The sequence below is a fragment of the Falco rusticolus genome, chromosome 10, assembly GCF_015220075.1.
Source record: "Falco rusticolus isolate bFalRus1 chromosome 10, bFalRus1.pri, whole genome shotgun sequence".
Classification (NCBI taxonomy): Eukaryota; Metazoa; Chordata; class Aves; order Falconiformes; family Falconidae; genus Falco; species Falco rusticolus.
Genome location: NC_051196.1, coordinates 33,163,687 through 33,190,836, shown reverse-complemented (window position 1 = coordinate 33,190,836; position 27,150 = coordinate 33,163,687). Strand labels below are relative to the sequence as shown.

The 27,150-nt window shown below is 42.3% G+C and overlaps 1 protein-coding gene across 1 annotated transcript; it reads right to left on the bottom strand.

Annotated features, from left to right (window-relative positions):
• Positions 1-83: 83 nt before the first annotated feature.
• Positions 84-26,009, bottom strand: LOC119154788. Its single transcript, XM_037402695.1, has 5 exons — positions 25,980-26,009; positions 25,699-25,884; positions 5,312-5,392; positions 4,814-4,952; positions 84-1,000 (listed from the first exon to the last, which is right to left on the bottom strand). The coding sequence occupies exons 1-5, from the start codon at positions 26,007-26,009 to the stop codon at positions 774-776; spliced, it is 663 nt and encodes a 220-aa protein (XP_037258592.1). The 3' UTR covers positions 84-773.
• Positions 26,010-27,150: the final 1,141 nt, after the last annotated feature.

Genomic DNA, 27,150 nt, shown 5'->3' with positions numbered 1-27,150 from the left:
CTGCCAATACCATAGCATGGTGTACGACATGCAACATGCCCTGGGTTTCATGAATAAAACTCACAGGCAGCATACCTTTAAGAAAACAGAAAGCATCACTGGCAGTTTGTGTCACAGATGCACATCTCGGTGCCCATCAGTACTGTGTGGGCAGCAAAAGGAGGAACCACCAGCAAGGCAGCTGCCATAGGAAATTCTTTGGGCCAATGCCGTTGCTGCACACTATTTGCTCAGAGCTCACGCTTTCTAGCCTCAGTTCACCGTTTCACTCGCAAAAAATTTGTTCCTTCCTTACGTAATATTGAACAAAATAACGGCGGGTTACATGGTGCTTAAGATTTTGCTGCTTTTTTCTGTTTCCTTGGACTGTTAGCTGTCACTCTTCTTAATAACAAAAGAATTACAGTAGTTTCAATATGATTTTTCATCTTGATATGAAAACTAATGATAGTAATATTTTTAAAAGTCAAACTGAACTGCTTTCACTTATCCAAACCAATTGCTGCAGCATTTTGGTTTGCTAAAATTTGACATTACAGAGTCATATTTTGTTCTAATTTCAGATAGGAAAATTGTTTCCTTCCTGGGCAATTTAGGATATATTTGGGAATATTTGTGGATGCTGTGCTTTAGAATGTGAAAAGAGTATTAGCGAGGCTGAAAACATAACAGAAAATGGTCATAATGCTGCCCATGAAAATTCTTTTGTGAAACTCCATAAAATGGAAATAATATTATCATGAAAAGTTTTCTGAGTGAAACCCCATAAAATGTCACCTCTCTTCTCTGTTAGCCTGTGCAGCAGTGGGTAACCACATTCTTACCCAGGAGGATTCGCCGCCAGTTTTTGCAACAATACTACAACAATACATGTTATTTCCAGGGTGGAAAGACAAATGGACCTTTGTGGAGCAATGCAGCAGAATTCCAGCAGCCATTGAGACGGAGGGCAGCCTTGCTCTTGTTCTCCCTGCTCTTGGCTGAGCCTTCAACAGAGTTGCTGAAAATGTTACAGTAACATTATTGTAAGCAGCAGGGAAATAATCTGCCCTCAAAATCTTGCACACAGTTCTGTTTCACCAGCACCAAATTGATTGCTTGGCAGGGGAAACACCCCCCTCTTTCCCTGACTGGGGAAACTGGGAAGAGGTCTCTGCACCACTGGGTACACGGGGCTCAGAGCTGCCCGTGCAGGAGCATCCCGGGCAGGGACTGACCCGAGGCTGAGGCATGCTCGCTTTGCAGCCAACGCATTCTTGAGACATGGCAGTTCTGTGCCTGGGAAACGGTCCATTATGACCACTGAAGCAAAGACACCAATTAAAGCAGTCCTCAGGGCGACCTCAACCTACCTGGCACATGTCAGCCCAGCACCAGGAACTGCCGGGCTAAGGGAGCAAAGGATGGACCAGCCTGCTGCCCGCAGTGCGAATTGCGCCTGGGTATCCGAAGGCTTTACAGGAGCCGAGACTATTCCCAGAGGCTGCTGTAGTAAAGACCTTTCCTCATTGTCTTAAAAATTCTGCTTTACCTAAATGTGGTAGAAAATTCATCTCACCATGCTCATCTGCACTGGGACATTCAGAGATTTTAAAGCGACTTTGCTAATCCACCACAGGGATTGTGCAGGATCCAATTCTAATTCCTCAGCTGAAGAGAAGCTGGACATGTTTTCCCATTTGTGCATTAATATTCAGTTTGTTTATCTAAACTTCCTGCCTAGGCAATGCTATACCTGCAGCTTGCTTGGATGGAGGGATGGATGGATGAAGGGATGGATGGGTGGATGAAGGGGTGGATGGGTGGATTTTCAGCAGAAACAGAACTCTCAAAATGAACTATAAGCAAGGATTTTAAGTGCTGTCCCTCCCTTCCTCCTACCTCTTCTTAGTGTTTAATTGAGTCATCTGTAAGCATTTTGGTAGGTCAGGAATGCAATTAAATAGCCTGTCTATCGTAAAATATTTGAGCAGTAATACCTGATAAAATCATCATTATCTTGGAGTAATTGACCACATCAGATAATTAAGGTTCCTGAGGCAAAGCTTCACCCCCAAAGGAAGTTCAGTGATATTAGAGCAGGGCTGCAGTAGTCGAGGCTATGTTAGTGTTTCCACTATAAGCCTTATATTTTAGAGCTGTGTAATTCTATCAGTAAAATGGCTATAGTCTGAGAGTGTATTCATGATTTGATCTCCTTTTTTAATAACAGAGTAAGGAAAATACAAAGTATTTTTGTCTAACAGACTGAAAAAATCCTTCTGAAAAATGAAGTTTGAATAAGAATTCACTTAAAAATAGAAAAGAAAAAAATATAAAAAATAAAGAATGCCAAGATTACATCCTATCTACAGCCTGGTGAGTCTGCAGCCTGAGAAGGGTATAACAACTAGCTCAGCAGCTCTCTAAAGCTGTGAATGCCTTCGTAGTTTGAAAGTGAAGATAACTGTGTCCTCGATTTCCTCATAGTTCTAAGTATATATCTTTAAGATCTATTTTTCCCAAACACAATCAGAAGAAATTGTAAGTAAAGCATAACACAACAGAAGCCTCTGGTCTTGGCGCAGAAGTGGACAAGTATTTCCCTCACTCAGATACGGCGTAAGAAATAGTTTTGTTACAGAATTAGTGACAAATGAGACACATCTTAAATGCCACTTAAAATACAGGATTGCCATGCTGGATCAGAGCAAGGTCCATCCATCCTACTGTCTGTTCCTGACAGTGGTTGATGCCGCACGCATGGGAAAGGTTATATGAACAAAGCATGTGCAGAATAACTTTTCTGCATCTAGTAGTCAACAATTTAGGGTTTTCACCTGCTGTATCATGCCTTTGGATCAGAAGGGTTCTTGTAAAGAATCCCTACTTGTGTCTCAGTGTCTACTTTCAAACTCAAAAAGGGGAAAGCACCAAGTGCTGGAATTTAAAGACTGTCATGTCCTCTCCTTTGTACATCCGTACTGCCAAGTGAAAGCATCAAGGAGTGAGCTCAAAGCCTGGATTGTCATAGTCCTATCTCACAGCCTGGCTTTCGTTTTAACCATGACAAGACAAACCTTCACCAGGGGTACAAGCCAGGCTGTGCCCCATGGCCTCAGGATTAGGACTTTGCTCCCTGGCTCATTTCTGGTTTGCAGGATAGTTAGAGCAGCCATGACCTCATTACTGTAACGTCTCTGATCTTCACTTTCATTCATCGCACCTATTCTTTGAATCACCCTTAGAGAATAAGGCAGGAATTTGTACCTTATTTAAAGGGAGGCAAGAGTGATACAGCTAACAGCATCCCCAGGGTATGTAGGGATTTTGCCATTTTATATTGCAAACCCTAGCTGACTCAAGCTCCAATCAAATCAAGAACACTTTTAACTTTCTACATTAGTTAAGAAGAGTGCCTAACTATACTGAAAAGATGAGGGCTGGAAGTAAGCAGCCTGTCCCAGGGCTTGTAGAGGGTTTGCTCAGGTCAGGTACCAAACAGCAATCCCATTGACTGCTGCACCCTTTTTCACTCCCAGGACTCACCTCTGTTTGCCCAAACAAAGAATCAAACTGTTCCTCCATGATATAAAATAGTTTTTTCTCACTAAGCATTGGGAATTCAGAGCAAAACATTTTTGCATTGAAGCCACTGCATTTCTGTGCAATCACTGGTGGTGTTGCTATTTTGTGCTTTGCAGTTTCTTTTCTCTGGAGTCACTCTCTAATCTCTTTGATTTTTTTATCTCAGTATCCTATAGGAATTTTTTTTTTTGCTGCATTTGCGCTCTGATTTTTTTTTCTTTCTGAAAAGTGTCTTAATGAAAAATACATACCAGAATGCTCCATGTGAGTAGCCTCCAATGCTGAAGATCAATAACAGTTTATTTGATCACTGACAGCAAATGCTCTTTCAATTAAGCAGGTCACATAAATAACTTTCTGGTTCCAACATTATTTGGAAAGGTTGAGTGTGAAATAAATGTGATTGGGTTGGTGGTAGGAGTCCCTCAAAAGAATTGGAGTAAAAAGCCACCTAAGTACTTGGATGCTGATCCTTGCTCTGTCAGGATAGCCTCAGGCAGCCAAACTGGGGTTAGAAATCTCTGCAGAGTACGCTTTGGTACAGATTTTCAACACTTCACTGATTTTAAAAACTATGGCATTTTCTTGAGAAAAACTTTTCATCTGCCACTTTTATTGGTTGTTCCAGCTAGAAGCATACTATAGCACACCCCAAAATTAAAACATGTGCTTGTGCATATGCCTTCCCCCCCGACCCCCCTTCTTTACATGACTCTAAAAATGTCCCATTCTGCCTCTGGGCATTGTTTCATCCCTACAGGTTTCTCTCATTCTTATGGGCAGGCTCATCTGCGTCTCCCAGCCTGGGAAAGGGTTTATACTCACAGCAACATAACCTCTCTGCACCTAACTGGAGACACACACTGCCATTAAAAATGCCAGGCCAGGTCCAGGCATGGTATAAAGTCCTAGTTCATTGAAATCAAATAGTCTTGTGACAAGTGAGGGTAGCATCCTTATAACAAAACGATACAGAACAACACATGGAAAATACACTACGAAAAGGTGGAAAGCAACAAATGACACTTCATCATTGAAAGCTTGGAAAAATAAAGTCTGCACACAAGAAATAACAAGAAATCTGGATTTCACAGTGGGGATCTGAACCAAACAGTGGGGATTAATGATCTTTGGAGTGTCCAATATTAAATCAAAATCTAGAGTAAACTTTTGCAGTTACCCTTAATTCACAAATATTATAAGCCCAAAATCTGATCAAAGCCCTTTTGGATATTTGATTACTCACAAAGCAAGAAGAATGGTCCTTGTTTCATTTGAGGTTGGCTTGGCTCTGCAAATGGTGCTGCTGTCCTTTCCCCTTTAATTTTTCCAATACCTGGTTTCTGTAGAACAAGTTGTGGGGGTAGAAACAGATTTTGCAGCTGCTGAGAAAAAGATCAGAGGCACCAACCTTGTTTAAAAATTCCACAATCAATTTAGGAAAAAAACAGTAAAACCCCAGGAAACTTCCCAACTTCACTAAGAAGTCCTCAGTTCAAAGATAGCTGTACTAGAAGGAATCTGCAGGATCTGCCTGTCAATAGGTTTCTTAGAGGAAGAAATGTTGGGTTATGTTGTTTTTTGGGTTTGGTTTTGTTTGTTGTGGGTTTTTTTGGTTTTTTTTTTCTTTCTCTGCCATTGAGAAACAACTTTATAACTGCAGAAAAAGATGAAACTACTAACAGGGGCTAGTGGGAGAGAAGGGTCAGGGAGGAAGGGGATTCATATCTGGGGGGTGACTTGCCTCTGTGAACTGCTGCTGTTGATCTCTCAGCTGCTGAAGGTTAGAAGAAAATAGCAGTCTTCCATATCTTTGGGTCCGTATCTGGAAGGTCCAAGCAATCCCAGGTAGCATGAAGCTGTGCTTTGAACCCTGAACTCTTGGTCGTAATATGATGTTAATGTCAACCCAAGAAGTGTTAAATGGGCTCAACTCTTCAAAGTCAATACACTTACAGGTACAGAAGAGTAGGTTCCCAAAGCACTCCCTGAAAAAACTCCATAAGATAGCTGAGCTGATGTATGACTTGTTATTTTCTTACTTAAAAAAAACCCCACCTCTCCAATATTAGAGCACCTACAGATTTAAATTTCCTGAATTGTTGTGGTGGGGCACCAGGGCTTGGATGTCGTAGCCACAGGGACTGGGGCAAACTTCAGCCTGTGGGTCCTTACTGAGCCCCACTGGGGTGACACGAAGGCCCAGTATACCCAGTGCCTGCTTGCACTTTGCAGACAACAGGCTGCATGAACAAGGCAATCTGTGGGTGTTGGTACCCTCAGCATGTCAGCTCCACTTCTACTCATCTGCAGCTACGACAATAATGTTTAATAGCCCTTGCTGTGTTCGTCCTCCAGGATTTAAATCACTTTCTGAACCAACTGATACTTTTGGCTTGCCCAATGTCCTGTGGACGTGATTTCCACCCTTCAGTTCTACACTGCATGAACCAAAAGGCTGGGGTTTTTTTTCTTTCGTATTAGCTCTTACATTCTGAGTAACAGTGAGCAATCCAGCTATGACTACAACTCATTACTATTGCAGGATTGCTTGGAATATGAGGAAACCAGCTTTGAATCCTCGTTGAGTGCCATTTATCCCAAAAGGCTTTTATAGTTCATGAAAAACCAATGCTGAATGGCAATGAACAGAGACAACACTTAACTTTCTGGCACAGGAGTGTGATCTTCTGTGCACAAATGCATGTGGGATGAGTGCTGAATAGAAGCAAAATGAGCATGCAAATAACCCCATGCACCAACTGGTGTTTCAGTGCCTGCAGAGCTGGGTGTTCACACAGGATCTCGCTTGCATGCTTGTCTCCGGGTGGTTTGAATACTGAAACTGGCTCAGTGCCAAAGTACATATTCACTTTTGCACATGCTCTTAAAAAAAAACAAAAAAAACAAACAAGAAACCCCAAACAAACACAGAAACACCAAACAACTTTCCTGAGGATCATCCTGGTGGGTGGAATAGCACACCTGGCCTGAGTAGAGAGGCATGAGACTGACTCCAAGCTCAGTGACTTACAGAAGCTCTGTTTGCCTCAGTTTCCCTTCTTCCTTTCTGCTCTTTATTTTCTAGTAGGACTGTAAATTGTTTTGATCTGGCATAATGTCTCTTTATGCCTTCAGCACTCCAGGGATGAGATCTCAGCAGAGAAAGGGACACACTACCCCAATCCAAATCATAATAATGACAATTGTATTCAATTGATGGGCTTTTCTGAAATTTCCCTATCGCTAACTTTTATACTACCCATCACAGCTGCAAATTCCTAAAGTGACAGCACCTATTGCCCTGCCATTATTATGCATAATAATAATTTAACTAAAATAGCAACAGAAAATGTGCTTTACACAAAATGAATTCAAATTGATTTTTTTTTCTACTTTCTCAGAGCTTATTACTAATTGGTATTTTTAGAGCAGAGATTCATTTTCCTACACTAAAATTAATGGGCCATATCAGCGGGTGTGAATCAGGATAGCTCCATTGAATTCAATGGGTCCTATATCATTTACTCCAGCAGAGAATCTCACCTACTATTCCAAAGAGCATTTTCTTTTTTGTAACTCACAAAGTAATTGTGTTTTCAGTCTTATGTCCTGATCCAGCAAATAATCGTGCAAGACATTAACTTTATGTAGATAAGAAGCACTGCTGATGCCATTGCAGCTACTGATATGAAGGAAGTCATGGTTTTGCAGGATCAGACCTCAAAATGCAAATGAAACCATTGCAAAGTCTAATGTGTTCACAGTAATATTTTACAAATGGCAGCACCTAATATGTAGTCTGGCTTAATACTTAAAATCTCTGCAAATAATTTTTTACAGTAAAATAGCAGAAATTAGATTACTTAGGTTGCTTAATACTTTTTGTTCAGCATAAAAGAATCTCCAGGTTTTTCCCCTGGAAGCTCTGTATCCCACATCGTCTGCAGCAAGTCTTTGAAATTCAGCAGGGGGATAACCTTTGGATTAAAGACGTGCTTTCTTCCTTAGCCCCCAAGAAATTCCAACTACAGTTTTGCTGAGATAAAGCGTTTTGAAATAGCCAATTCGCTTCTTGCTAGAAAATTTAGCAATGAGTACCGATTGAAATAGGAATTTAGAAGAGTTGCTTTTTTTCTCCCCGCCTCTTTCCAAGAAAAAAATCCTTTGCTGCTGGGTGTCCAGGATCTCAAATGTGATGTGTGTTATCTGATGTGCTAACTGTGCAAGGTTAAATGCTGCTGATGGTGCACAAAGGAAAAGCTTACCACAAATTCTCTACGCAACAGGAAAACAACCCTTTTAAGGAATAAAAGGGAAAAATGTGAGGTCCCAAAACTGAGCAACCAAAATTTAAGAATTATTAGATCTTCAAGATCCTATATTACCTGGCCAGCTTAACAACAATCCTACACACAGTCTTCAATACCAGGGTCACACACCCTCTTTCTTCTTACCACTGATGAAATACTGACTGTGTGCGATGGGCACAATTAACATGGTACAGGCATGCATTTACCATGGAGATAACAATTTTTTCCCCAGTTTTTTGTATGTAATATGTACATTACTATGCACTTTAACATTTTTTCTGCTTTGAGGCAAATTGAGTTTGACATTTATACAAGAAGCAATAAAACTGATGCAGTCAAAGTATATTCCTAAAACAAGTTCAGTAATGTCTCTTCCAAACTACGTTTGAGTTAGTGGAATAAATGCCTTTTCATGTTTGCAGTTGAAGTACCGGCCAATTCTGCCAAATGGTTTTTGGAAAATTGCCTTCAGAATTGACTTTCCCTGGGGAAGATTTGCTTCTATGGAAAGCAGAGATACTGGGAGAATTTGAAAGAGAGAGAAAGCAAAAGGGAAGGCAGAGGGAATAGGTTAAAGGGTAACTTTAAACAGGTGGCTTTCATTTCTCTTTGCCCAAATAGTTCTATAATTTCTTACCCTAAAACTTTCTGGTTAACTACAGCAAATTTCATTTTAGCCAGAGCAGTTCCATGCTAATCCAGCTTTGTTATTACCTCAGCTCAGGTTGGACATTTCTATCTCTCTCTCTGGGCTTCCCATTTCCTGAGAGCAAATGCAAGTTTGGGAGTCTTGTAATTCCAATTCAGTTTATCCATCTAGGAGTCCTGAATAATTCCAGATCCCATGGATTTAACTTCATCTTTGTTAAAAAGTGGAAAGGTGTGTACTTTTCTCACCAAGCACTGGTGTTATCTGACTTGAATAGAGATGCTCATTTGGACTGCCATAGGTCACCCTATTTCCCTCCCCTATGTAAAAACGTGCAGAATGGGAACTCTTTTATCCAGTTTGCTTAATCTATTTTGCTACCCAAAGAAGAATATCTACATAGGACAATGCATTAGCTATTTCAGTATGGTTTAGTTCACATATAGCCCTTCTGGGCTACTTTACAAGTTGGCAAGCAGTCATCCTATAGGGAAGGAATCTGCTCTATTTCATATGCATTAAATGATATTTCCTAGTCCATCTATGGATGACCTGACAAAATGAAACATATTGCAAACGTATGTGTCATATATGATCAACCCCAACAACTATCTTTTGTAATACATGGCATTTACCATCCTGCGTTTTGGAGGTGACACGTAAGCAGAATAATTTTGCACACATTGCAACTTTCTGACGCTCCAGTTTGGCTTTCTGAGGTGCAGATCACCTACAGCAACAGGGTGTCTTCAGCTTGATGGGCAGAGCTACACAAAGGTTTCAGTGAGGACTCCTAATGTCAGTGTTTGCAGCATTTCTGCTGTGCTCTTTTGGGACAACCTCCAAACGGGAACCCTCTTGCTGCCTAGTTGCAGCGTTTGTTCTGTATCACTTGCCACTAGCAGATCCTGAACACCCAGAGGCTGTGCCGACTTTAGCCCCAAACTCCTTGGGATTTTCTCTGAAGCATTGAGGCAGAGCCCCCTTATACCCTTCAGGCCATGCGAAAGGGACTGCACCCACCCTTGAGACCGTGACCCTTTACACTTGGCCTCTTGGGTTTGTGATGGCACCCATGAAACCGATATGAGCAGCTAGGAAAGGAGGAGGGAGTTTATTTTTAGGTTGCACCAGGAAAACAGCTGCAGCATTTTCTTGGTGGCAGAAGAGCTCTCACAGGACAGAGGGAGGCCTGTCTTATTGCCTCAAAATTTTCCCCTCCGAAAAGTTTCAACATTTCAAGACTCCCCCTGTGCAAATGTCCAGCTTATGTGTGCTGATGAACGTAACTCTAGAGTGTCGTGGAGGAAACCAGAACTATTTTTATTTTTGGTTGAGTAAACCTTTAGCATTTAACAGTCAGGTGTTTATTTCACTTCCCAAACTGCCTCCGGCTCCAGTAATGCTTAGCATGATCCTTTTCTCAGGGAGGGGGACAAAAAAGGGGATTGAGTTAAATGCTTTCAAAATGGAGAGGCTCGAGGAATCACAAACTCGTATCCACCACCACACATCCCACCTCGGCCCCCCTCCTTCCTTGATTCAGCCCTCCTTGGAAGGAACCTGACAGGAAATATTTTAGAGGTAGAGAATTTTCAATGAAAATATTATTTCTCCATCTGCCCACTTTTCCGCCCTCGCAGGTTGTATGGCTAAGTGACATTTAGGAATGTGTATCCTGCAGGCCGCTCAGTCGCCTGTCTTCTCACACGTTGCTTTCCTATCAGAAGCACATCAAGGCACCAGGTCCTCCTGCCTCCCTGTTGTCACAGGAGACGCTTGACCTTTCAGAGCACGTCTGGGCTTTTTGGAGTCATTTCTAACCTCAGCAGCTCCTGCAAACGAAGGAGGCTGACCCCCTTTCCACGAGCTTCCCCGCAACCTTCCTGGGAGGCACAGGGAGGGTGGAGCCCACCACTGCTCCAGAGCTCTGGGATAAAAAAATCCAACCACCGTGAAACCTACAGAAAGTTGGCTGATACTGCATGCACGGAACTATTCAAACCAGATGCTTGCATGCCTTCCTGCCCACGCTACCTTACCCACACTGATCCGTTCCTAACCTAACAGGAAGCTTCAGTTTTTTGTACCTTGAGCCATTTTCAACAAAAGCTGTAGTGGGAGAGGGACAGGCATGTGCTGCAATAACCTACAAGAGCCTGCAGTCGGCAAGACACATGGTTGCTCCTTCATCCGAGGGCTGCCATGTTGCACATTTTCCTTGGGCAGGCTAAATTTATCCCAGCTGGTTTGAAAGTGTTGAGGCAACATGGCTTAACAAACAGCATGTGTCTAAGAGGGAAGAGAAAAATTACTGAATTTGTGTTGGGGATTAACATCAGGAGAAAATGAGTAATATCTGGACACACTTCAGCTGTCCCACCATCCCTTTTGGAACTTTTTTTTTTTTAATAATTATAGCTTCTGTCTAACTCTGGTTAGAAGAGCTCTGTGTTCCACCTCAACTCTCCTGTATCTAAGCCTCTCATCCCTAAATCTTAGTTTTAGAACTGCATCCTTATCACTATTTCTAACTTGCTCCAAGTCAAATCTTACCAGTAGTTCTAACTGGGACACATTGTAATTTTAACTTATCCTACCCATGACAACACATGCTTCTTTTAGCAGCAGTCACAAGCAAAGCTGTAGCAGATGTGGGAGGAGCTCCTTGCCCAGAACCCACCTGAATCCATCTAGCCTTGGCAAGAGAAAGATCAGGTCCAGAAGAAATGTTTTTTTGCTTTAGTGTTACTGGAATACAGATGAAAGTCAAGGCCAGAGGTTCAAAGAGCACTTTGCTACAGCAACCACATTCTTTTTGAAGCTGAACATCTCGACCCATACATCAGCAAGTGGGTTGATTTTTTGAAGAGTTCTGAACATGCCCTGAAATTAGTGAAATCTGCAGTGTTCAGCTATTGACTACAAACCTGCAGCCCAGCAAGCCAAGCATGCCAAAGGACCCTAATGAGGAGGAGAATCTGGGCTACCATTTTGACAGGCTCCAGGCAAGCAGGAAATATTCAGCCCAGACTTGCTAAACAGTTTTCACTTTGCCAATGTTTCTGTTTATTTTTACTTCAACTGCTGATTGCATTTAAGTACTTATTCCACCTTCTCCCCAAGTCCCTTGACAATTACAGTCTTACAGATAGAGCCTGGTCACACTCACGCTTGACAAAAAGTGATATGAAAACTGCTAATAGAGGAGGTTGCAAAACATTTAAAAAGTTCCTAGCCCCTCAAATATCAATTGATTATATGTAAGACACAAATCCACAACCTTATATTAGCATAATTCTGTGGGTTCCCGCTGGTCAGATAAACCAGTAAGATCAGAGACCATGCTTCATACCCAGAGGTTATGTTTCCATCAGATTTTTTTCATCAGCAGTGAATCCAATGCTTCCTGTGCCTACCCTGGCTGTAGGATGCAGCTGCTGTGCTGTACACTGGATCAACTGACATTATTTTTGCTAGAAAGAACCAAGGAAAGGGTTGTTTGTTTGCACCTAGGCTGATGCAGCAGCACTAGGAAGCAGAAAGAGCTGTGGCAGAGGGGTGGGACCAAAGCTGGGGGTCATGGGGAAGCTTCTGACCACACATCATCCAGATCTGTGCCACGGTACTTTGCCATTGCACCTGGCTCTTTCACACCCAGAATACGTTAGCCAGTGCAATTAATGAAATAGGAGACACATGTCAACAATTCTCTTTCTACAAACTTATCAGGTTTTTATTTATTATTTTTTACTCCCTGTGAAATCTGATTACTCATAGGCAAAAGTCTGAGGCTTGGTGGCTTTTATAATGAGTAAGGAGGAGAAAAATCCCTTTGGTTTCTTGTACAAGTTCATCAGAAAGGTGATCAACCACATAAACACATACTCCCCCGCCCCTTCCCATACCCATGCATTAGCTCACAGCTGTGTGGATGTAGGCTTTGAGAGTTGAATAACCCATTAATCTCCATGTGGAAAAATCAATAAATTGAAAATAATTAGCTGGGTATGAGAAGAAGCAAAGAACCAGACAGCTGTTATTTAAAGCATGACTTAGGCATGTAGAAACAAGGTATAACAAGACATACAGGGAGCAAAGAAGGGAGGGGAAAAGGACAGGAAGATATGAAAGAAAGACTAGAGCGGTGAGTGCAAAGGCACTGAAATGCGTGTTTATATATAACACATTTTAAGTAACTCCATACAAGCAGTATTCTGCAGTGAGGACTGTGATAGAATCACAAGGGCTTTTGGAAAACGCAGCTCACTATATGAAACTGCTCACTGCGGAGGCTGAAAGGGCTCCAGTAGTCACCAGCAATGGAAAAAGGGAACAAAATCCCAGCTATTGTCAACAGGCATTGTCAAGATTTTCTTTGTGTCCAGGTAGGCAGATGGCACGGTCTGCAATGAGAGTCAGAGGAACCATGGCAGAACGGACACAAGAACAGACTACGGTACCATGTACAGCCACAGCAACAGAGACCCTGAATGGGTCAGGCAGAATATGGCCCTCTCCTCCCTCCTGTTTCACGTCACATTGACTTGGTGACAACTGCTGAATAAAAACATTCTGAGAGAAACAAATTAAATGAATGAGAAGAATGTGCCTCACCAGTGGGGAGACAAAAACAACTTAACGGCACGCTGAGACAGATCAGCAATATACCAAACTGCTTGTAGCTCAGCTATGACAGATGGTCTTATGAAGGGATATTCCAGCTGAGCTCTTAAGTGCATTATTTTTAGGCTGAGATTTAACACTCATGTCCCTGTCCAAGCCAAGGATTCTAACTTCAGGTTTGAGTTCTGAAGCACCAGAAACGTTGCTAACTATTTTGCATTTTGTTTATGGTGGAAGCTTCATGGGACCCACTATGACAAAACATACACAGGACCTGAACTAGAAAACTGCTAGACAAGCTACAAATCCTAGGTGAAATCAAGGCAGAGATAATTTCTAATAGACACAGAGGATGTCTACAGGGAGAGATTAAGTCAGGAGCACTACAGGCCATACACAAGCTTACTGTTTTGGAAAGGATGCACGTTAGCTGGAATAAAACATTTCATTTGTTCAGAAGAAAGAGTATCTCCCCTTTCTTGCAAGCTGCTGATCAAAGCATGAAGCGGGTACCTAAAATAAAAACTTTGAGGGGCATATAGTACTCCACGTGCCTCATTAGCACTTAATCCAGTTTTAACTTCTCCAGGAAAGTCTACCAAGTCTCCAGTCTACCCCGCATGATGCAGTAGTCCTAAAGCTCAGCCTCTCCACAAGACTCCTATAGTCACACACCACCATCTCTGTGTGTGGAGAAGCATAAATATAAGGGGATTCCTCATTTCTATATTCAGTTAAGTATCAAATATGACAACTGGTGCAAAACTATAAAGAATGCATGATGATTAAAAAAAAAACAAAAAAAAAAACCCAAACAAAACCCCCACAACTACTTACAAGCCTTCTCAAGACTTAGAGTGCTTCTATCCAGAAACCGGATACAAATAAACATGCTACTTTTCCCTCTTTGTAGCTTCGAGCACTGATTAGCAAGTGCTACCACATGCAGTCTCATTAACCTGATTAGATTCAGGTCAGAAAAAGACTCACCCAGCTCTGGGGTGAACCTGATTAGATTCAGGTCAGAAAAAGACCCACTCAGCTCTGGGGTGACTTTGGAGCTGTGCTTGAGGAGTACTAGAAGCAGTTGTCTAAAAGCTAATGACTGGCCCAAACAATGAAGGGAACTAAGATTTTATACCCTGATAATGACATTTGCCCAGGTGGCCAAGAAAGCCAATGGTATCCTGGCTTTTATCCAAAACAGCAGCATAGGGAAGTGATTGCCCCCCTGTACTCAGCACTAATGAGGCTGCATTGCAAACCCTGCGGGCAGGGTTGGGCCCCTCACTTCAGGAGGGATGCTGAGGTGCTGGACCATATCCAGGGGTGGGCAACAGGGCTGGGGAAGGGGCTGGGGCACCAGTCTGATAGGGGGGAGCTGGGGTTGTTCAGCCTGGAGAGGAGTGATCTCACGGGGGGACCTTATCGCTCTCTGCAACCACCTGAAAGGGGCTGTGGGCAGGGGGGTTGGTCTCTGCTCCCAGGTAACAAGTGTCAGGATGAGAGGACACAGCCTCAAGTTGTGCCAGAGAAGATTTAGATTGGATATTGGGAGGTGGTTTTTTTTTTTTACAGAAAGGGCAGCCAAGCACTGGAACAAGCTGCCCAGGGAGGTGGTGGAATCATCATCCCTGGAGGTGTTTAAAAACCACATAGATGTGGCACTTAGGGACACGGGTTAGTGGTGGGCCTGGCAGTGCTGGCTTATTGGTTGGACTTTACAACCTCAGAGGTCTTTTCCAACCTAAACAATTCTATGATTCTATATCCTTGATCTGCAGAGGAGGGTGGACTTTAATGCAAATGTTCTTGTCAGGTGGGAGTTGCTCTATTCGTCTACACATGCTCTGCTTTCTCAGGGCAACACTACTTTTGTCCTTTCTTAATCTCACTTTCACTGACTGTTCAAAGCCTGGAGTTTTGCTTTTGCATCACTTCAAGCCTCTGAAAATCACAGCCTAGTTCTTGTAGATCTCTACAAGCATCATCATGGCTAGAACTGTGAGACAATCACCGAGGAGCTTAATTCCTTCTGTTCAATCTAGTGGAAAAGCTTTCTAAACTCAGTATCTTCTTGTTACTCTATCAACATTTCTTTCAAGATTTAGTGACGTATCTATGCTATTTCTCCTGATCTACATGAATATTCTCGGGACCTTTTCAAAATGTGTTTACTACAGGGCAAAAGTCAGTTTTACCATTCGTTAAGTGCAAAATTCACATCTTTAGACGCAGCTTAATGATAGGGGAGAGAGAGAGGCTGCAATGGCATAGTTCAAATGTAATTTCCAATTCAGGGTTGTTGGGATGTTTCTTTTCAGCCACTGCAGCCACTCAGACAAGGAAAGGACTTAAATTCCAGGTTGTGGGTTAATGCTTATTCTGGGGCTGTTTAGTCTTCTCCACTTTCTAAAGACAGCGTTTCCCAGGATTTTTCATTTTATTTAGGTAGGATGACAATTCCTCCTGCCTTTCTTTTGATATCCAAAGCTAATATATTTGCCCTTCTCATTTAACTCAAAAGTCTGTATGCCTGTTCTTCTGTTAAAGGGAAGAGATGAAAAGTTAACTACTTCTCTGAAAAGGCTGCTTTTAAGAGTTTGGATGGATCTATTTGACTAACAACAGAGAACAGGACAAAAAATCATATGGGTTACAATAGGAAATAAAAGGACTTGTCAGTGAAGACAAGAATAAAGAGGCCAGCTGAATTGTAAGGATGAAGGCTATGCTAGTTCTCCACGTGAACTCTGTGCTGTAGGAAATCAGTGGAAATATGAAAAGAAATCCAACAGGCTCCAGAAAGTAAATAAATCTGTGATATGTGAACCTCATCAAATGTAAAAAACAAGGGCTAAGAGAGAAGGCGTTGCAATAAGGACTAGGATGACTCAAGCAAGTATAAGGATGTCAGCAAAGGCTGTAGACAGGTTGAGGAGTAATTCTGGCCAACTCCAGTCAGCTAGGAAATTGTCCCTCAGCCCTCCTCTCCACCTGAAGTGAGGTTGCTCGGGGGGCCAAAGCAAGTCTGGGGCTGGGAAAGCCCCAGCATCTCTGCTTGGAGCAGTAACTGTGTTCAGGATTATCCTTTTACTGCATTTCTACTTCACTGTCTCTTCAAGCCACTAAGCAAAAATAACATACAATTAAATTACATGAAAAAAAGTCCAGGTAGGAATAAAACACTAGTCTTCTGCTCCTGAAAAGAAGCAAACTCTCCCCATATGGTTCTGTCTGGTGACAAAGCCTGGGACGTGCTGAAAAGCGCTCCTTGGGAATGCAAGTCTGGACAGCTTTGCCAAGCCTGGGGAGCATCAACCGCTCTCCCCGAGCAAGCCAAAGCCCAGCAGTTTCTCAAACAGCAGCCGGTGTCAGGCTCTTACTGAACGTACCCTGCTCTGGCGCTCCAGCCCCTGGGCAGCAGCACGGCTGCATGTAGAGTCTTGTGGTGGAGGGAAGAGGGAGGCAAGAGAGCTCCCAGACTGACAAGCAGGTTTTGCGGTTTTGTTTAAGATGCTGAATCAGAGTTTCACCTGGAGGGGAGGCAGAAGGGGATGGATCATGGTTGGCAGGTGTCTGCAGGAACACTCCGATTCGCCTATCTCTAGGCTGGCAGACAGCACTGCTTGGCTGCTGCGTTTGTTTCTGCCGCTCCAAAGGCAGTTAACGTCATTGGCAGACATGAACATGCTGGTTCTTGTTCTGTGGCCCTACCAACAAGAGAAAGCTCCTTTGAACAAATCTGCAGCAATTTGAAGAGATAATGAAATTCAGCATCCACCCAGGCTGCTAAGCATACTGAATTATGAAAGGCTCAGAGCTCAGTTTACCCTGCCAGACTGTCCTCTTTGCCCCAAGAGCAGCTTCTTGTGTTGACTGCACTTATTCCACAGTATAGGTCCTAGAAATCACTCTGAGGGGGTGAACTGTTGCTCTGCATAATCACAAATGGTACAAACACAAGCAGCAGGTCTTGATCATTGAACATGCAATGGAGAAGCATCACTGAAGCCTGCTACCAGCTCAGAAACAGCTGTGCCATAATCACACAAAGTACTAACTAAGCATCCAAAATGGGGATGGGCCAGGTTTTCATCAGAAGTACATTAATATTCTTCACACTGCAGTGAGCACCAGTAAACTTCTTAGCATTTGGCAGCGCTTTGATTATTGACTCCAGTGAGCTGTTCTGTAATTTTCTGCCTTTGCCACGGATCATTCCCGTCTGTCCAGTCCTGTTGCACCAGTGGATGTACCTACCTGTGCTTCCCAAGCTGTGTTGCTGTGCCAGGTCACTAGATGGTGTGCAACTGTGCTGGTGCAGGTGAAGTCAAATCAGGAACAGGCTGAGAAGAGGAAGTGGAAATAAGAAGTTCTAGTTCAAGTAGGAGAAGGTCAGAGCAGTAGCAATGCCTTCAGGTCAAGATTAGATGCATGAGCAAAGCTGGTTGGGAAAAGCTTTCATAGCTCCCAGTGACCATATTATGCCAAGTTTACACCAATCTTTTTGTGCCCTCACTTCCCCGTGTATTGAAATTCACAAGGAAGACAAATAGCTACTTCATTGCCATCTGTTTTTATTCTGCTAGATAATGTAATCAAAACCATTCTATATACAAGAAGTATTGGTTAACTAAATAGCATCCAAAATACAACCTATGTATTTTTGAAAGGCACCAGTATTTGTTGACATTCGAGACTGGAGCAGCTAGATCAAGACAGGGCAGGTGACAAACCAGGCATTTCTCTGCGCCTTTGCTATTGTTTGAAAACTCCCATGGAAGGTTGTGGGGGGTTTTGTAAAAAATAAAAAAAACAGTGGTTGCTGAAATAGAAATTTATTTTCTGAATTTTCTTTGAAACACTGCAGTTCTTGGTTTAAGGATGATTTATTTTCCATGTTTGGTTTCAGGAAACTTGAAAAAGAAGAAAGTAAGAAAAATGTTTGCATGTGGGAGAAGGCTTTCTTGAATGTAATCTCTCCTCCCTTAAAAAAAAAAAAAAAAAAAAAAAAAAAGCCAAAAATTATTGCTGCAGATAGTTTTTGCATTGGCTGAAATCTTCATTAGAAACTAACAAGCACATAAATGAACACACTATCAATCAAGTTCAGTGACTTGCCCAAAGCCACAAGGACAAACAACAAAGCAAATCCCTGAGTGCTTAGATCCAAGCCCCATGCTCTGCTCCAGCCACTGGGCCTTGCAGATCGCAATTAGCAACAAGAAGACGAGATCTACCAGAGATAAGTGGGCCCAGCTCAGTCTCTGACTTTGCTAAGTTTGCCTCAAAGTGGTTATGTGGGTGGTGCAGAATTTGTCAAACAAGATGTTCACAAAGATCTCCCTGAGCACAACCCAGAAAAAAATGAAGACAACCCTACCATAAAGTGACACATAATTCAGCTGAAGTGAAACATACTGATGCAACAGCAGAGAATAACTCATTCCCCTTAGGCAAAACTCATCCAAAAAGTTAATAATGAAAACTGGAGGACTCCAAACCATTATTTTTACTTTCCAGGCCAGCAGCAGGGATAGCTTATGTGGTTGGCAGCTGACTCCTGAGTTTTATTCTTGTTTCCACCACTAACTCGCTGTATGATCCTGCAGTGTCACTGCTTTGGGCCTCAGTTTACTGATTGGGGCAAGGTGGCTCTAGGCTGATTAAAAAATATTTAACTGATAGATGTGAAATATTCCGAATGAATATGGATGGGGCTCGATGTTGAGGCTGATGCTGATGACCTTTTCGGAGCCTGCTTTCTCTCTGTGGTTTAGAAGAGGGTAGAAGTGGGAAACATCCAAGACATGCGTATGTAGACTGGAAGGAAAGAAGGACAAGGAAGGGGAGTGATTGATTTATGCTGCTGTTCCTATTCTAGGTACTGTGAGAGCTATCAGGACCACGTCGCTGGCTGGGCAGGAGCCTGGTGGCTGCAGCTCCCGGAGGATGGCTTTCAGCAACACAAAGGGTTGTACCAGCACCAGCCAAGGAACCGGGCAGGCTTGGGGTGGAGGCTGGCTGAACCTGCACTGCTGACAAAAAATGGTGCTAAAACTACGAACGCAGCATCATCACGTTCTCTGGCCAGGCCTCTATGAATGTAAATCACTCGGTCCTGGGAAGTCAGGGCAATTTAAACTTGGTGAGAGTGCATCCCTGAATCGCATATAAGTTGCCCTTTAAGGTGGTCCCTCAGGGACTGCATCATGGCAGGTGTTTGCTTTCACCTGATGGCTTCCAGTTCCAATTCGCTTACAGAATCAGCAAAAACTTCAGAGCTCCCTCCATTCATTATAGGGCAATTGAACCGAACCGATGTTTCTGTATCTGTTGTCCAGGCAGATTCTTGAAATCAAAAGATAACACATCTGCTTCAAGCTTCTGCAAGAAAAAAGAGAGTAGCCCTGCAGGTATATGGGGACGCAGAGTTCAAATTTGCTGCTGTCCGTGGCTATGACTCAGAAACCATGGGAAAGAGGTCAATGCCTTAACACTGGCCCATTTTTACATGCATGCTGGTCTGTAGTTTGGGAATGGAATACAAATGGAACTCTTTCTTGGAAGGTCATTGAATTGAGCTGAACTGACCCAACCAGTTACTATTGGCTTGTAGAAACACCATGGACAGCAATATTTATGATGATTACCCTGACAGGCTGAGTAATTGTTTTGCAGCTAAAATGCTAAAAGCAATGGAACTGGATTTTCAAAAGAAGTATTTCATCAGAACTTCCTAAATAAAATATTTATGGGAAGTAACTGGAAAATGGAACTGGTGGCTGGATTTGTGCTAATATATGTGTGTGTATGTGTACATATGTACACAGATATTTCTGTATAGATGTATAAAATTGTGTTGATCAGGAAAGGGGAGAAAGCAATCTCTTTAGACTGAAGGATTCCATGAATCTTCCTGAACGTGTCTATTGCTACTAATGTCATTAGGACCATCATTTCATTGGTAGTACTCATACACATAAACATATTTTCAGGGAACAGAAATGTAAAAATCATGAGAGTTATACATGGTCTAGAATAGTCAGTGTAGTTTATAGCACAAACCTACAGATTTGAATATTTAATTTTAGAGTTACATGAATAGTGAGAATGAAGCAATTTCTTTCCTCAGAAGTTTGGGTCTAAAGAATCTGTACTTTTCAATCAGTTGCCTTATTGGGTATGCCACACACAATATTACTGCACGTTTTATCCTGAAAGAATTTTCACATCCCGTCTATTCCTACCAATTACTAAAAGTCTGCACTGTGGAATTAAGCAGGTGAACTACTGCAGCGGCTCGTCTCCTTATCTTCTAAACACTTCTGGTGCGGGAACAAGAGTTTGAAGGGACCATTTTTACACATTTGTGCTGTATACAAATCTCTACTTATGAGTTACCAGGTTATCTTTGCTTCAGCTAGTAAGTGAGATTCGGATCTGCTTTCAAATAAGCTGAGACATTTTAAAAATGGAGAATGTAGGTCAGGTGTTGATTTGCAACCAGTTCATGAAGTCGAATTCTTTGGTTACTGGATCTTCAAGATACTTAGATGCTGAGGTTTCTAAATTGGCGTGACCAGATAGACACCACAGCTGCATGTGGTGGAAAATGTGTGTGTAAGCGCTAAGTTGTGGAAACTACTTTTATAGCAGGTGCATGGCCAACGCACACGTGCATCAACATGACTGCTTTCATGGAAGCGTGATCCTCAAGGCTTAGTCAGTTTGAATAATCAATAGCCATGTCCATACTCAGGTACCTCTTTAAGGCAATGCCTGGGAATTTACCACAAGCTTTTGTTAATGCAAACCCATAGCTAAACCCTGTCCAACCATACTACACTGGAAACGGCCCTCCAAGGAACACTTCTTTTTCATAAAGGGATTTCCTTCAGTGCCGGTTCACAGCCCACTCCTTGCTGTGCTTTAGAGCCACCGTACCACTCCCTTCTCAGCTGCTGCAGAAGCACATATATATAATCACTGCACAGGAAACAAACCATTGTCTAAGTTTCACGACAAGTACTACTTTCGTGTATTCATGAATACCACAAAACCACTAAGTAGTCAAGTTAAACATAGATACTCTGAACACACAAATGTGAGCTGGATTATATGTGTTTTTGGGGTTATTTTGGCAGGTTTTGGATTTGAGAGTAACCTGGGTTACTGAAGTCTGCTATGCCAAACTCAGCTCTGGTCCCTGGCTTTAAATGTCATGCCCAGCTTCCCGGGCACTTAAAGGACACAGAGAAGAAACATTCCTCTGGTAGATTTGGCAGGAATCTGTTTTATCAAAGCCAACAGAGGTGGGGGAGAAGGTAAAGCTTTCCAAATTCAGGTCCAGAGGGACCTGGCAACTCTGCTGTACTCTCAGAGATGCAAATATAGAAACTTCCATGGGTGGTGAGTAAATGGGACAAGAGCTCAGGATGACTTCATCCTTTTTTCCCATTATTACCAGGTATTCTGTAATAGCACTTGCAGGCTATAACCAAGACTGGGACCTGCTGTGCTAGCACTTGTATGGACAAGCAAACAGACACTGCTTTTGCCCCGAAAGGTTTAGACTGAGATCCTGAAAGCAAGATGATTTCGACTTTAAAGACGGTATGACAGACAAAGAGCAGCAAAAGAGGGAAGCGAAGTGACTTGCTCAATGTTAGGAACACTTCAGAAGTCTTCTGCTGCCTGTTCAGCCAGTTTAGATGCTCATGGGCTGTCCCAGATAACCACCACAACAAAGTGGAAGTCACTTAGTGGAATTAGAAGCAGAAGCTATGAATGTTCACTCATAGCCCACAGAGTTCCTAGATACCAGCTACAGTTCTTTATCATTCAAATTTTTAGCTCTTTGGGGACTGATTTTGCTTAGTATCTCTCTGGTTTCCCACCAAACCCTTTGTGAAGAAATCAGACATTTGTAAAATTGTAATCTACGTAGCAACAGTTAATCCACATCCTGAAAGTGATTTTTGATGTATCTGCATATTTTTCAGTTTCTCTCTCTGTCCCTATCATGATATCTGGGAGCATTTGCAAATCAGTTAAAAAACATCATACCCTATCAGATATGAATAACTATGTTCCTTCTCACCCATCCCCATCCACGCTCCAGGCTTCCACTTCCCTAGGCAGATTTCTCAGGAGCAATCTGAGCGAATAGCTAGCCTTGCTGGGTGCTTTGAAGGGCAATACAGGTTAACTTTGCCAAACCATTAGGGAAAGCAAGGTGTTGCTTAAGCTGAAGGTCCTGATTAGGAAATGCCTTCATCCACAAAGGTGTACGCCGACCCCACCCGCACACACAGAAAGTTCAGATCACTTAGATGCGAGTTTGCAGTTGATCTCAACATCTGTAGAGATGAAAGGAGCTGCAGCATCTAAACCATGCTGGGCTTCATTTGGAGAGATCCAAACTGGGAATTTAGATTCTATTGCAACTGGAAACAAACCGGTAACCAGTCCAGCCTGCCAAGCAATGCAGCAATTAATGAATGCTCCCATAACCTCCCTGCTAGGTTATTCCAGCAGCACAGTTTGCTCTATGTTTAGTTTGCTAGGGTTTCTTTCTAGAATCTTAAACACCATCAGTCTGACACAGCCCCAGTTCAGAGACCTGGGGAAAGTAAATTACACCACTGAGCTGCCACTAGCAAGTAATACTTCCTGAGTTGCAAACACCAACTTAATGTGATGTGTTTCAACCAGAAAAAAAACACTTTAGGTGCTGGAGTGTGAAGGGAGACACAGAAGAAGCCTTGGAAAGCCATCCATTAATACATGGCCATTTTCTGTTACGTGGGACAGCCCTTCTCTCCTTGCCTTGGCACGAAACTGAAACCCAAGTGTCTCATGGAGGACAGAAAGGGCATCCCTGGAGTTACTCAGATGAAAGCTGGGACACAAATGAGACTTGGCCCTTTCTGCTCTTGCTCACTGAATCCTGGCAAAGCACCTGGCTGTCAGGGAGCTCTTTGCCTGAGCTCCCAGGCTGAGGTGGGAGTCCCTCTTCTCTGCCATTGCCACCGCCAGGCTTCCCACGTGCCATTTATGCATCCAGAGCAAGTGGGATTCTTAACTTCCTATTGACTGAACTCCCAAATGGTCTACAGTGATTACTGCACTTAAAGTACACCGACCTTAAACTCCACCATTTAACATTCTTTGTCCTTTTAACACTCAGTCCACTTCTTGAATGACCACACTGTCTGGCCACCAAGACATAATCTTTAGACTTTTCATGCTTTGGCATCCCTTAACATTCCCTATAACATGTGACTCACATATATGCATCTTGCTTACAGGCTGGAGAACACTGTGTTCTCTCTAATCCTGAAATTCTTGGCTCAGTACATTCTCAAGTTAGCAGTTAATTCTGGTTCGATTTCTGAGGGACACTGAGAAATGAAAAGCCAAAATACCGAGTACCTCACTGCAGCGGACCAAGGGGATTCCTCTGACTGTAAATTTCTTAACAGAAAAATGTCTGTTTTTTCTGGGCAGGCCATCACGAAAGAAAAAGAAAAAACACCTCCTCCTCTTCTCATCCCACTCATTTCTGTGAGGGGATTTGGTCTATATTTTTTGAGGTCCTGAAGGATTTGGAAACCTTTTTCTTTATTATAGTGTTGGACTGAGAATTTCCTTTGATTCCTCCCTATTTGTTTTAAGGGAATTCTTCCTGTTTACATAAATTAAGGATCTGGCCCCTGGTTTCCAACCCAACCAAGGACGACTCAAGTACAATGAGACAGATTGTCCTTGCAGGATTTCTAACTGCGTAGAGAATCCAAAGTGCCAGAAATCTTGTGGCAAGCACGGTTTTCAGGGAAATTCCACCCCATAGTTTCCATACATGTCATATAAGTAATATCACCCCAGACTATAAACCTTCTGAAATCAGCCTCCTGCATCCAATGCTTCTGGCTATATAATAATATGATATATTTGTGTGTGTGTGTGTGTGTGTATGTATGTATGTTTTTTCCTTCTGCTTTAAACTACCTCACTTAAATTGTGACACCAGCATTTCTCGTTCCCTCTGGAAGTGCGGAAGGACAGAATTTATCTGGAGGGTCCCATCCTTCACTGGTGAAAAAAGTGCCACTGAAACTAGCTGCAGTGGTGGCATGTGCTGTCAGTATAGCCAAGTGACACGTCAGACGCTTCGAGAGCATCCTTTGGAGCTAAAGCTCTGACACAGTAACTCATGCGGAGGAGCAGGAAGCTGAATACTGAGGTTCAGTTCTGGATCTGTCCTGGCCACAAACTCCTAGCATTTGACGGTAATTTTGATGAGATGAATTCCTCCTATCAGGAAGAAAGGCAACGTACGCCGGTACTTTAATTTCATTTCAATTTGCTTTAGCAGAGATTTATAATTATTATAAGGAATGATTTTATAATGTAATTCTGTGTTGTCAGAGTAGGTTAGCTTTATGACCTGCTTTAAAAAATAAATGCAGCTTTAATTAAAACAAAACCAAAGAGAGAAGTACAGTCTTGTACCAACATGTTGCTGTCAGCACCCTGCTAACTGTCTGAATTGAACTGTAAGCCTCTGCTCAAAGATACCAGTGCCAAAAACAAAGCTCATGGCACATTTAAAGGTACCGCTGGCTTATTTTTAATTTGTATCTTAACTTAGTATTGCTGGAGGTTTTCTAATAACAATTATGATGACGGTCAAAAATCAGACAGCGATGAATAGCAAGCTTTAGTAGGCTGTCAACTTTAACAGAAGCATAGCTGGGTGCATCAATAAACCCAACCCTCCTTTTGCTTAGCAGCCGTGCATTTCCATTACCTGAAATGGAGTCACTTTTGGCTTAACCTAGTACGAGATCAGAATCAGACTCATTAAATTTAGCCTTCAAGCTGCCATCTTTCATGAGGTAAGATGATTTTGCTTCTACATAATGGATGTCACAGAGCTCATCTTCAGTACATGCTCACACTACTTGTAATTTTCTGTATTTGCATTACCTGACATGTGAGACAATATTAATGCTATATCACACTGAAGTCTCTCTGACATCAGCAAATAGAGCCACCATGCAAGCCAGAGACTTCCTAGCATGCATGCACCACACAGAGCCCCTTTTTGCCCTTACGTCTCCCTCACAAGGTCAGTGATATTAAGCTGACATATTAAACCATTTTAGTATCACTTTATCAGTATTCTTCATGTCTTAGTGTTCATCGTGCACCAAGATCCAAAGAGCTGTTGCTTGGCTGACGCTACATGGCTTGGTATGGTTGATATATAATATTCTCGTGGGAAAAATACGATTCCCTAGAAGTCAATGAAGATTTTGATTTTGATTACACTAATGTTAGTTTCAATATTAATAATTCTATTGATTTCCTTCTCATTAACTTCAGAGTTAGAGAATTATCTAGTCCATAAACTACATTTTGGGATAGGTATTCATTTTTTAATTATTTTTACTGTCTTGCTAAAATGATTTAGTAAGTGGATGAGAATGCTATGGTAGGATTAATTATGGGTCCCTGGTAAGTGGTACATACCTGGCACAAACAGGTGGCAGTTTCTAGGTGAACAGCGAGATGCAGAAACAAATGGGTGAGAGGCAGATGGCATCCTTTATCTCCAGCCCCTCTGTGCAATACGCTTACCTGTGTGCTCAGACCCACGCAAGAATCCACTACCACGGAGTTTCCCAATGGGGACCTCAAGGAAGGAGTCTGCAGTAGCTGTCAATATTAAAGAATCAAGGCCATGTGTGGGAATGTAAAGCCAAATATTTGAGGGACAATTTAAAGAAAATGAAGTCTCTTCACTAGCATACATTTTTAAAAACATCTTCTACAGAATACATGGGTGAAAAAAGTAAAAAAGAGCTAACAGTTTAGGATTTAATTCTCAAGCAGTTATCTCAGGGAAAAAATGTACTTTTCAGAAAACGTATTTTTCCAGCTCAGATTGTCTAGTCTGACACTAAGACAAGCAGCTTCAGATATTATAATACTTCCTTTAAAACTGCTATACTAAAACCTGAATTTCTTTCTTCCAAGATGGATGCACTAGTCTTCTATCTTGGTGTCATGGGGTAACAGATGGGTAACGCTCACTTCTGTGCCAAATCAGAGCTTGGTTTGAAAAGTCTTACGTCCTAAATGTTTTGTTCCATTAGAGAGCTGGTAAATCACTCCTTCTAAACTTTTTATTACATTTCTAGTCTTGGCAATTGGTGAATACCCTGAGAACCTTTTCAGAAAATACATAGTAATTTATAAAATGTATTTGTTGTCATTTCTCTCTTCGATTAACGCATACCTGGTCATAGGGTCAGGTCTAGAAAAGTGTTCCTTTTTTTAAAGGCCAAATATTTGAGAGAGATCAGCATACAGCGTCTGACTTGTGCTGCTCGCGGCTTTGGACACCGCTTGGCCAAGGGCCATCTTTCTGTTCTGTTACTCCATCGAGCACTGATTCACAACTATATTTCAGGCAGTGTCGTGCAGTAAACAGTAACCATCATCAGCAACTGTACATATCACCTGAGGCACTAAAACTAGTCAGGAGAGATGCAAAGATAGTTCTAATAACTCCTGAAACACTTTTTAATGTTACATGCCCGTGATAGGTTTGTAGTTATGAAAACCTATCAGGATCCATTTGGGATGCTTTGCACTGCGACTGGGAGTCTCTTGGAGTATGTGCTTGCACAGAGCACATGTCACATCTGACACAGAAGTGTGCCTGGTGTTCCTCTCACTCTCATTAGTCTATTAAAACATTAAAAAAAAATATTGTGGTGTATAAGAGAAGTGATTGTCTGGCAATAAGGTTTGCTCTGGGAGACATGACAAGTGTCTAAGCTATATGCCATTAAATGCACCGTGCTTCTTAATGTTATCTTGGGCTAGAGGGAATATTGTGTATAGTCATGGAGGAGGGGGAAGGGTTCTGATCCTGCTTTTTGAGTAACAGTTGAAGGATGGTTCCCCAGATAAGAC

Coding starts and splice junctions, on each gene's coding strand:
- LOC119154788 (XM_037402695.1), bottom strand. CDS start 26,009: ATGTATTCTGTAGAAGATGTTTTTAAAAAT. Junction 25,885..25,979: donor TAGAAGATGTTTTTAAAAAT/GTATGCTAGTGA, acceptor TAATATTGACAG/CTACTGCAGACTCCTTCCTT. Junction 1,001..4,813: donor AGGACCATTCTTCTTGCTTT/GTGAGTAATCAA, acceptor TAACATTTTCAG/CAACTCTGTTGAAGGCTCAG.